Here is a 12,373-nt window from a genome sequence, read left to right on the forward strand (position 1 = left end):
AGAAAAAAGTGATTGGTTTTTGATCATTAATATTGGCATGAAACTAAAATCAGCTATAATTTAAGTGTATCTAAATAGCATGACTGAAATACTTTATACCCGTGTGTTGGAGTCTAGTCTTTAGCAGTTGAGAACAGAACAATTCGACATTCATTGGTTTTCGCCTTTAGCCAATAGAATGGTGGCACAACTTTCAAATGAAACAAACAATATCGGGCATGACCGTCTTTTCCTTTTTATAGACTACTTTTTTCCCAATTAATACTTACAGAACTGTATGACAACCACATTATTTTCACATTTCAATTTCATGTCAACATCAATTGTTTTTTTTCTTGTCTTTGAGAAAAAATGGCTAAAAAAATGTTTTACTGCAAAAAATGAATTAAAATAACATTCCATGTAAAGCAGAGTAACCATGAAATAACACAAAATGGTCTCTGTTGTTTATTGTTGTGTGAGATAACAAGCGCTGTAGCCTGGTTACGGATACACCATGAAGACGGTTAACATATACACAGGAAACATTACCTATAACTCTAAGGGCTCGGTACAGATGAATTTTCTGCCGAAAAACAGCAGTACTCTGTTTTTGACATTATTGGTCATGGCATCACATCAAAACCAGTGCTAAAACACAGCCTTGCACAATCCCCTACAATGAAGCCAGCTCATTGGTCAACAGTGGCAGGTGTAACGATGTTCATATTCTGTTCAAAATATTTAACATTTCCTGGCTTACTTCCTGACCACACAGACCATGTGTACTGACCATGTAGTCCTCCCAGATGTAACCACCTAGAACCATAATGGATCTTGGGGGATTTTTTCCGACTGGCTAAGAAATAGCTGTTATCATCAGAGATTTTTTTCCTGTCATGCTGTCACCTTATGGAAATACATGGTACACTAGTAAAATAATGGAGACAGACGGTCTGCATAGTTAACGCAAACGATTTTGATCAAATATGCTGAATATATTTACACAAAAATAGCTCTCACACTTATAACAGCAGACACACGCTTCAGTGGAAGCTCTCATTCAGACACACCAAGACGAGTATCACTACAAAGGTACCTTTACAGTACCTGTTAATTTTTTCATCTTCTTTAAAAGAAAAACAAAACAAAATGGCATAACCGATGAGCAAGCTCAACAATCTCTGAGCCGGAAACTCAAAGAGGAGTGGGAATACTCAGGCATACAGGGGCGAATGCAGCGTAGTACACAAGCATTAGACAGGACAGCCCAGACATCACATCTTAGACCAGAGCCGCAATAGAGTACAGACGAGACTGCTGCAGTGAGGGTAGGGTAGCTTGCTCTGTAAATGCTACTGTTGGAGATCTTTTTACCAGGCACAGCAGACTTGAGTGGGAGTTGATAGTGGCGGTACTTATCCGTGTGACAGAGAGCTTTGGTGTGTATGTGTGTATGTGTTCGTGTTTATGCATGTGTTTAGGAGCGGGTGTTTTCGCAAATGGGGATTGAATAAGAGGGGGAAGGAAAATAAATAAAAGCAACGGATAAGCAACGGCAAAGGCGTAAAAAACAACAACAAAACCAAAGTCAGAGGAAAAAAAGAAACAATATTACAATCACTGATCAACACAAAGTGTCCTTGACTGGAGCCATCTTGGATAGAAACAACATAATTGATTAGTCACATATAAACGCTTGTTGTTGGGGTCTTCCTCTCTCTTTCTCTCTGGCTTGCTCTCTCTTATTTGAATTTACACACACTTTTCTTTTTCTCTGAGCCCATTTTTTTTTATGTGTTGTGTTTTTTTCTGTATTTTGATCTCAGGGTAAGATGCTCCGAAATGTTCTCGTTTGCAGCGAGGGGCAAAAGGGCACACACGTTTTATGCTTTACTGTCGTCCCGCTTTGTGTGGATGCTGTTGTCGCTGTGCACTTTGATCTCGATCATGTCGGGCTTGAGCGTCTCCTTCCCGTTCTCCTCCTTCAGCGGTAGCTTCCTGTGGGAGAGAGACAAAGGAGACAGACACGTCTGAGTGAGAGACCTCAGATGAAAGGGTTAATTATAACTACATATTTCACTCAACCCACGTCTCACTCATGACCATGAGTTCATTGTTAATTACGGTAACAGTTCAGAGAAGGAATGTGAAAGGACTTTATCACCCTGTGAAATGTATACATTTTGATATGACATTTAGCTAAATAATTTACATACACACATACAGAGCATGCATCCTTATTGGCAAACTATAAGAGGTGGGATGAGTGGTAGTTTCCATGGCAGCATAGAGTGAGCACGATGGAGAATGATGCATCCATAACATAAGTAGCGGTACCCTACTGCTAGTCAATGCATATAATACATTCAAAGTTATCACTGACTGTCCAATTAATACATTTACTTGATCAATATATTAATATGGTGGTTTATAATGTCAACAGTTTCAACAGCCCTCAAGTGAATTACTGAACCTACACTACCATTCAAAAGCTTTTGGTCAGTTAGAAATGCCCTTGTTTTTGAAAGAAAAGCAAATTTTTTGTCCATTAAAATAACATCAAATTGATCAGAAATACAGTGTAGATATTGTTAATGTTATAAATGACTATTGTAGCTGGAAATGGCTGATATTTAATGGGATATCTACGTAGGCGTACAAAGGCCCATTATCAGCAACTATCACTGTTGTGTTCCAAAGGCACGTTGTGTTAGGTAATCCAAGTTTATAATTTTAAAAGGCAAATTGATCATTAGAAAACCCTTTTGCAATAATGTTAGCACAGCTGAAAACTGTTGTTTCTGTGTTCTTTTGCCCATCTTTAATCTTCTATTTGTATTGGCCAGTCTGAGATATGGCTTTTTCTTTGCAACTCTGCCTAGAAGGCCAGCATCCGTAGTCGCCTCTTCACTGTTGCTGATGAGACTGGTGTTTTGCGGGGCGTTTGTTTCTCAAACTGGACACTCTAACGTACTTGTCCTCTTGAACAGTTGTGCACCGGGGCCTCCCACTCCTCTTTCTATTCTGGTTAGTCAGCTTGCACTGTTCTGTGAAGGGAGTAATACACAGAATTGTACGAGATCTTCAGTTTCTTGGCAATTTCTCAATGGAAATTCTCAGAACAAGAGTAGACTGACGAGTTTCAGAAGAAAGTTATTTGATTCTTGCCATTTTGAGTCTGTAATCGAGCCCACAAATGCTGATGCTCCAGATACTCAACTAGTCTGATGAAGGCCAGTTGTATTGCTTCTTTAATTAGAACAACAGTTTTCAGCTGTGCTAACATAATTTAAAAATTGGTTTCTAATGATAAATTAAAATGATAAACTTGGATTAGCTAACACAATGTGCCATTGGAAGACAGTGATGGTTGCTGATAATGGGCCTCTGTACCACTATGTAGATATTCCTTAAACATCTGCCGTTTCTAGCTACAGTAGTCATTTACAACATTAACAAAGACTACACTATATTTCTAATCAATTTGATGTTATTTTAATGGACAAAAAAATTGCTATTGTTTCAAAAACAAGGACATTTCTAAGTGACCCCAAACTTTTGAATGGTAGTGTACACAAGAAATACACAAACAAAAAAATTATGTAACTAAAACAATCCTTAATCTATAACGTCGGAAATACAACCAAGAACAATCTACACCTGATTAATTTACAGTACTCATACAAGCTCAGTCGATTAAAGACAACACTACAACTATCAAATCCAGTAGCGTTCAACGATCCCATCGGCCAGGTACACCCTTGTGTTGAAGAGGCCTGTTATAAGATGGAATACACCTTGACTTTGGCCCCTGGCTGTTGAACCATATACTATAGAAGGCTCTTCACTGACAGGACACGGTTGTGGCCTGAATTGACCATACTCTTTCATACTAAAGCACATTTCCACCACTATATGTCTAGTCCACTACTACAACCTATAACCATGTCCATAAATTATATCAGTTAAGTGAGTGCAAGGGCAACACCATTAGCCAAGACCTAGAAAACACACTAAAACACCAACTTGCATCTTGTCAACTTCAACTAAAGTGCCCTTTTCTACTAATATGGCTGCATATTTGGGTTAGGGTGGGGTTACATTATGCTGCATTTAGACGAGGGACGCAAAAAACATCATTACCAGTAAGCATAGCTGGACATGAACTCAAGAAAGAGGGGGATGGCAAAAGCAAGCCAGCACGCTCGTATGCGTTGCTATGGTGATTTCAGTAAACAATCACTGTAAATCAACATCCGGTAGAAAACAACGCTAAGGTAAAAGTTTAAATATTTGAACTGGGGGCAAGTCCCTTCTACAGTCGCAACTGACGGCATTCACCGCCTGCCTCAATGGCATTTACCGTCGTGCTGTCATTGAAAACAACGACATCCGGATTGTTGTCTACCTCGTACCATCTAAATACAGCATTAGGGTGGACAGGGCCTTAGATTCCTAGTGGTTCTGGTTCCTTACTCTGGCTCTGTGAGAGGTGTAGTCTCGTTGGGTTCGTGCACTGGGCTCCCATCGTGGTTAGTTATTCTCTCCTCTTCCGTTCTCATCTCAACGATAGGATCCTTGGACCCATCGCCCCTACGCACAAACACACACAGGCATGAGCATGCACATGCGTGCACACACAGTTACACACAAACTTCAACAAATCCATTTGTTACACAAAGCAGACAGAAGCAGCGCTTTCCTGTTCTCATCTCTCCTCTTCTATGATATCTCCAGCAGCCATGTCTCCATGCAACCTTGTATACTTAACCCTCACACAGAATGCTGAGGCAATATCTCAGTGTGCCTGCCTATAATCTAACAGAGCCTCCAAGTGACACCAAAGCACAGTGGGGAAGCCTCTCTCGTTCCCTCACTTGCTCTTTCCTATGACAATGTTAATCACACCAATAAGGCTATCCATACCAGTGCTTTGGGGCTTGCTGACAATCCAAAGGGATTGCATTGGGCTGAGTCGGGGGAACCTGGCTGGCCCTGGGTTCAACCACTTCCTATCTCAGAGGTTTTGGGTGTTAAGCTCCACAGTATGTCAGTAGTGACTCTGAGGGGGCCGATGCCCTATAATAAGCCCGAAAAATCCATAATGCCAGGCATACACTTCTCAATATTCTGCCACAAATTCGCCACGTTTTTGCTGTCCCAGACAAATTCCCATGATTGGGGTGAAATCCTATGAATTAGGGCTAGGATTAGTACGTTGGGACTCACGAAGTTTGAGCGTGTCAAGGACACACCGATGATGGCTGTTCCCTTCTCCAGACCCCTGTCGGTTGTCTGAGAATTTTCTGACATGTTGGTCATACATCTTGTAGTATGTGCAGTACTATGATGCAATTGGGCAAGGACTGCTGACAATAGCCAATGAGTACTCAGCATGTGAGACCAACAATGGTGGCGAAGAAGAAAGCAACAGCAACACACACACATGGAAGATAGATTGGTGGAGCTGTAGAGAGAACGCAATGCCTTTCAATGGCAAGTTCATTTTACATGGCCTGGTGACCCGGATGAGCGGAGTTTGAACATTTTAGACCATTCCATTGGTCCTTAAGTGAAATCTCCACCCACCAGGGGCACCAATATTACATCTGCATCCTACCGTCTTAGAAACCAAAAAGATAATTTCATATTATCATTTTTATTTCATATTAAGTCTGCTCCTCTGTCTCTTTTTTAAAAATGTTTCTGCACATAATAATGTGCACACTAATAAACCAGCTCACTGTTTACGTGTCAGAATTTTTTTCCTATGACAACCGAGAAACTCAGGGCAAGATCAACTAGGGAATCATTGTGTAATGTGAGCAACCTGGGGTTGAGGAGGGACAGAATGAAATATTTGGGACAAGGAAATTGGCACACGTCCAAGTTGTTAAGATTTTAGAAGTGTGTAGTGTATGCCTAGCATAAGCTTCATTCCTCAAGCAGTCTGAGAAGGCAGAATATAAACATCTAAAGACAATTGACAAGTACCATCCACATTAAAGCAGCTTGCTTTTGACCCCACTGTGCATTTGGCCTACAGGCTTGTAGTTTGAGACCCCTGCTTTAAATACAAGGGGAAAATGAGTCCAAGTCCTCTAAACAGCATGTAGGAAGCACATATAAACCATGCTTTTTACGAAGCAAAAGTGCAGTGCTCAAGTCCCACCAGACCTTACATATCCAATTATAACCTAAAAACATAAGACAACACTCCTAAACCAAAGATGACTCAATTACTATTTCCTCCAAGATGCAGAACTAGTCTTACAAACCTAAAAAAAAAACCTGGTCAGTTACTTTGCCACTATATTTCCCACTTAGTAAAAAGTGTACAGTGCTTTAAATGCTAAACAATAATTAAGTATAGGAGATTACTTTTATCTCTGTAGAAGACATAAATGGGTTAATCAATCATGTTGGGTGTTCATAGTTATTCATAGTAGTATTAGGTCCCTAAATGCATTTATCTCTATTTTAACATGTGTTCATTTGTTTTTATAACGCTGTGCTTGTTTATTTAGTTTTTTAAGCACTTTGAGATTATTTCTTTGTACTGAAAAGCACTATACAGTATAAGCTAAAGAAATTATTCTAATTATGATTTATCTCTGTTTGTATAGAAACACAATGTGAATCTATTAAAAAGGACAAACTGTTTATTACCACCTTTTCCACATAAGCACGTCCTTGCTCAATACAATATGAATTATGGCAGGCAAAAACACATCAAATATGCAACTAAATAATTATACATTGCTAATTTACATTTGTATGCATAGTCACCTAAAAATGCTGAAAGCATGCATTCCTGAAATCAATGAATAGTTAATTAGCCAGTGAATTAAAGTTATTTTAATTTAATCAAATTGTTTAGTGATAATGTGATTCTTTGGGAAAAATAAAGTGGGCCGCTATTGTGCGGGAAGGAGAGGGTAATGATAACAGATACTGGGGCTGGTTGTTGTCCCTTTCCCTCTGCCCTTGTTCAACCACCCTGCAGATCTGAGACAATTGAGTTGGTGTAAGCAGTAGCTCTAGCTATTTTCTTCTATTTTGCTTATACTGATTTTAATCAGATCTAGAGAGGCTGCAAAAAGGGAACAACTTTTTGGAATGAGATGCTGCCCAAAGCAAACTGGTAAAACACGCTGTATGCTTCCCGTCATAGACTTGACCAGCACAACCATACACGAATTACGAATCACAACCCTACCCAAGTCAACTCCATCAGAATCTAATGTTACTATACATACGGTATCATCTCTTTCCATTCACCACATACTGTCATGAGTAGGTGGACCATTTACATGTAAGTGTCTTACATAACTTATACAATCCTACAAAACATTCAACACATCTCTAAGACTTAGAATCCCATCTTAGCACCACTTAAGCACCGTGGTGGATCTGAATTAGCATCTTAAACTTAAAGCATCTCCTACTTTCCATTAATCCAAATCCCTCAGATGTGTTTAAAGGCCTAAGTCAGAGGCAGTCTGCTGTCTCAGCAGGAAGATATAGTGGCTTGCAAAAGTATCCCCCCCCCCCCCCCCTTGGCATTTGTCCTATTTTGTTGCCTTACAACCTGGAATGAAAATGGATTTTTGGGGGATTTGTATCATTTGAGTTACACAACATGCCTAACACTTTGAAGATGCAAAATATTGTTTATTGTGAAACAAAGCATGCATAACTATTCACCCCCTCAAAGTCAATACTTTGTAGAGTCACCTTCTGCAGCAATTACAGCTGCAAGTTTCTTGGGGTATGTATCTATAAGCTTGGCACATCTAGCCACTGGGATTTTCATCCATTCTTCAAGGCAAAACTGCTCTGCTGGTGTCCAGCAATCTCTAAATCATACCACAGATTCTAAATTGTATTGATGAATGGACTTTGACTAGGCCATTCCAAGACATTTAAATGTTTCCCCTTAAACCACTCAAGTGTTGCTTTAGCAGTATGCTTAGGGTCGTTGAAACAAGTTTCCCTTAAGAATTTCTCTATTTTAGCGCCATCCATCATTCCTTCAATTCTGACCAGTTTCCCAGTCCCTGCCGATGAAAAACATCCCCACCGCATGATGCTGCCACTACAATGCTTCCCTGTGGGGATGGTGTCTTGGGGTGATGAGAGGTATTTTTCCTTGATGGCCAAAAAGCTCAATTTTAGCCTCATCAGTGCAGAGTACCTTCTTCCAAATGTTTGGGGAGTCTCCCACATGCCTTTTGGCAAACACCAAACGTGTATGCTTATTTTTGTCTTGAAGCAATGGTTTCTTTCTGGCCACTCTTCTGTAACGTCCAGCTCTGTGGAGTGTACGGCTTAAAGTGGTCCTATGGACAGATACTTCAATTTCCGCTGTGGAGCTTTGCACCTCCTTCAGGGTTATCTTTGGTTTCTTTGTTGCCTCTTTGATTAATGCCCACCTTGGCTCTTGCAGGTTTGCTGTGGTGCCATATTCTTTCCATTTAAAAAAATAATAATTACCCCCCTTTTTCGTGGTATACCAATTGTTAGTAGTTACTATCTTGTCTCATCGCTACAACTCCCGTACGGGCTCGGGAGAGACGAAGATTGAAAGCCATGCGTCCTCCGAAACAGAACCCAACCAAGCCAAGCACACTGCTTCTTAACACACCGCACATCCAACCAGGAATCCAACCGCACCAATGTGTCGGAGGAATCACAGTGCAGCTGGCGACCTGGTTAGCATGCACTGCCACAGGAGTCGCTAGTGTGCGATGAGACAAGGATATCCCTACCGGCCAAACCCTCCCTAACCCAGACGACGCTAGGCCAACTGTGCGTCGCCCCATGCTGCGACAGAGCCTGGGCTCGAACCCAGAGTCTCTGGTGGCACAGCTAGCACTGTGATGCAGTGTCTTAGACCACTGCACCACCCGGGAGACACCATTCTTTCCATTTTTTAATAATGTATTTAATGGTGCTCTGTGGGATGTTCAAATTTTTGGATATTTTTTTATAACCCAACCCTAATCTGTACTTCTCCACAACTTTGTCCCTGACATGTTTGGAGAGTTCCTTGGTCTTCATGGTGCCACTTGTTTGGTGGTGCCCCTTGCTTAGTGGTGTTGCAGACTCTGGGGCTTCTCTATCCAATTGAGAATTTGTGGTATGACTTAAAGATTGCTGTACACCAGCGGAACCCAACCAACTTGAAGGAGTTGGAGCAGTTTTGCCTTGAAGAATGGGCAAAGATCCCATTAGCTAGATGTGCCAAGCTTATAGAAACATACCCCAAGAACTTGCAGCTGTAATTGCTGCAAAAGGTGGCTCTACAAAGTATGGACTTTGGGGGGTAAATAGTTATGCACGCTCAAGTTTTCAGCTTTTTTGTCTTATTTCTTGTTTGTTTCATATGAAAAAGTACTTTGCTTCTTCAAAGTGGTAGGCCTTTTGTGTAAATCAAATGATACAAACCCCCCCAAAATATATTTTAATTCCAGGTTGTAAGGCAGCAAAATAGGAAAAATGCCAAGGGGGAGAATACTTTCGCAAGTCACTGTATATACTGAGATCATGTGACACTTAGATTGCACACAGGTGGACTTTATTTAACTAATTATGTGAATTCTGAAGGTAGTTGGTTGATCCAGATCTTATTTAGAGGCTTCATAGCAAAGGGGGTGAATACAAATGCACCCACCAGTTATACGTTTTACATTTTTATTTATTTTTTAAACAAGTTGTTTTTTTCATTTCACTTCACCAATTTGGACTATTTTGTGTATGTCCATTACATGAAATCACAAAAAAAATATATTTAAATTACAGGTTGTAATACAACAAAATAGGAAAAAGCCAAGGTGGATGAATCCTTTTATTTTATTTTTTTTGTTCTCCCCAATTTTGTGGTATCCAATTGTTAGTAGCTACTATCTTGTTTCATCGCTACAACTCCCGTACGGGCTCGGGAGAGACGAAGGTCGAAAGTCATGCGTCCTCCGATAAACAGCCCAACCAAGCCGCACTGCTTCTTAACACAGCGCACATCCAACCCGGAAGCCAGGAGTCGCTGGTGCGCGATGAGACAAGGATATCCCTACTGGCCAAGCCCTCCCTAACCCGGACGACGCTAGGCCAATTGTGCGTCGCCCCACGGACCTCCCGGTTGCGACAGAGCCTGGGCTCGAACCCAGAGTCTCTGGTGGCACAGCTGACACTGCAGCTGGATGCGCGAGGATGAATACTTTGAAAAGTTCTGTATCACCTACCCACCCACACACAAGCACACACACACACACACAAACACACTGTAGACTCCATTACACCTCCTTGTAAATCAGCACAATGTTAGTTTAGCTACACGCTGTCTTGTTAGCCTCTTCGCTTCCTTTGCCTTGGCTGAGAGACAGCACGTAGGCACACTGACAACTCTCCCACTCCATGTTCCTTTCTCCTCTTTCACTCTCTTTATCTCTCGCTCTCCCTAACCTCTCTCTCTTTTTCCATCTTTCCCAAGCTCTATCACTCTTTCCATCCATTATGCTGTGCTAGAGTCAGTCCTATCTTGCATTTATTAATTATTCATGCTGTTTCAATTTAAACTCCAGTTCCATGGAATGAGAGTGGAGGTAAATAGTAATAGCTGTGGTTTTGTAATGGCATGCTCAGTGAATCCTGAACACAGATAAGCATACACTGTAACCTAGATTTAGACACCCCGAACAAACACATAGCATTGTATTTCCCCTCTTTCACATATACAGATTTTTTCACGTACACATGTATGTGCACACACGCCACAAACACTGCTTTACAAGCAAGCTTACAAGCAAAAATTACAGCAGGAAGCACCAGTGACTAGATCAATAACAAAGTGGTCAGATGAAGCAGATGCTAAGCTACAGGACTATTTTGCTAGCACAGACTGGAATATGTTCCAGGATTCCTCCGATGGCATTGAGGAGTAACCCACATCAGTCATTGGCTTCCTCATTAAGTGCATCAGTGACGTCATCCCCACAGTAACTGTACGTACATACCCCAACCAGAAGGATTGGAATACAGGCAGCATCCGCACTGAGCTAAAGGCTAGAGCTGCCGCTTTCAAGGACCGGGACTCTAACCCGGAAGCTTATAAGAAATCCCGCTATGCCATCCGACGAACAATGAAACAGGCCAAGAGCCAATACAGGAGTAAGATTGAATTGTACTACACCGGCTCTGACGCTCGTCGGATGTGGCAGGGCTTGCAAACCATTACAGACTAGGAAAGAAGTACAGCCGAGAGCTGCCCAGTGACACAAACCTACCAGACAAGCTAAACTACTTCTATGCTCGCCATGAGGCAAATAACACTGAAACATGCATGAGAGCACCAGCTATTCCAGTAAACAGTGTGATCACGCTCTCCGCAGCCAATGTGAGTAAGACCTTTAAGCAGGTCAACATTCACAAGGCCGCAGGGCCAGACAGATTACCAGGACGTGTACTGCGAGCATGCACTGACCAACTGGCAAGTGTCTTCATTGTCAACCTCTCCTTGTCCGAGTCTGTAATATCAACATGTTTTAAGCAGACCACCATAGTGCCTGTGCCCCAAAACACTAAGGTAACCTTCCTAAATGACTACCGACCTGTAGCACTCATGTCTGTAGCCATGAAGTGCTTTGAAAGGCCGGTCATGGCTCGCATCAACACCATTATCCCAGAAACCTTAGACCCACTCCAATTTGCATACCGCAACAGATCCACAGATGATGCAATCTCTATTGCTCTCCACACTGCCCTTTCTCACCTGGACAAAAGGATCACTTAGTATGTGAGAATACTAGTCATTGACTACAGCTCAGAGATCAACACCATAGCGCCCTCAAATCTCATCAATAAGCTAAGGACCCTGGGACTAAACACCTCCCTCTGCAACTGGATCCTGGACTTCCTGACGGGCCGCCCCCAGGTGGTAAGGGTAGGTAATAACTCATCTGTTACGCTGATCCTCAACATAGGGGCCCCTTAGGGGTGTTCGCTCAGTCCCCTCTTGTGTCCTCCCTGTTCACTCATGACTGCACGACCAGGCATGACTTCAACACCATCATTCAATTTGACGATAACACAACAGTGGTAGGCCTGATCACCAACATGGACGAGACAGCTTATAGGGAGGAGGTCAGAGACCTGGCCGTGTGGTGCCAGGACAACAACCTCTCCCTCAATGTGATCAAGACAAAGGAGATGATTGTGGACTACAGAAAAAAGAGGACCGAGCACGCCCCCAATCTCATCGACGGGGCTGCAGTGGAGCAGGTTGAGAGCTTCTTATTCCTTGGTGTCCACATCACCAACAAACTAACATGATCCAAGCATACCAGGACAGCCGTGAAGAGGGCACGACAAAACGCAATCCCCCTCAGGAGAC

The 12,373-nt window shown here is 42.1% G+C and overlaps 1 protein-coding gene across 2 annotated transcripts in view; it reads right to left on the minus strand.

Annotated features, from left to right (window-relative positions):
• Positions 1-1,770: 1,770 nt before the first annotated feature.
• LOC139373292 (neural cell adhesion molecule 2-like) overlaps positions 1,771-12,373 on the minus strand; it is a 424,626-nt gene continuing 414,023 nt past the window's right edge. Inside the window, exons 16-17 of one of the 2 annotated variants that reach the window (XM_071113645.1) lie at positions 4,459-4,575; positions 1,771-1,980 (exon numbers count right to left, since the gene is read on the minus strand). In XM_071113645.1, coding sequence (XP_070969746.1) covers positions 1,866-1,980; positions 4,459-4,575 — 232 coding nt within the window. In that variant the 3' untranslated portion in view covers positions 1,771-1,865. The remainder of the gene's footprint in view (positions 1,981-4,458; positions 4,576-12,373) is intronic. The other variant, XM_071113646.1, reaches the window with a different exon arrangement.

This window comes from Oncorhynchus clarkii, chromosome 18, assembly GCF_045791955.1.
Source record: "Oncorhynchus clarkii lewisi isolate Uvic-CL-2024 chromosome 18, UVic_Ocla_1.0, whole genome shotgun sequence".
Classification (NCBI taxonomy): Eukaryota; Metazoa; Chordata; class Actinopteri; order Salmoniformes; family Salmonidae; genus Oncorhynchus; species Oncorhynchus clarkii.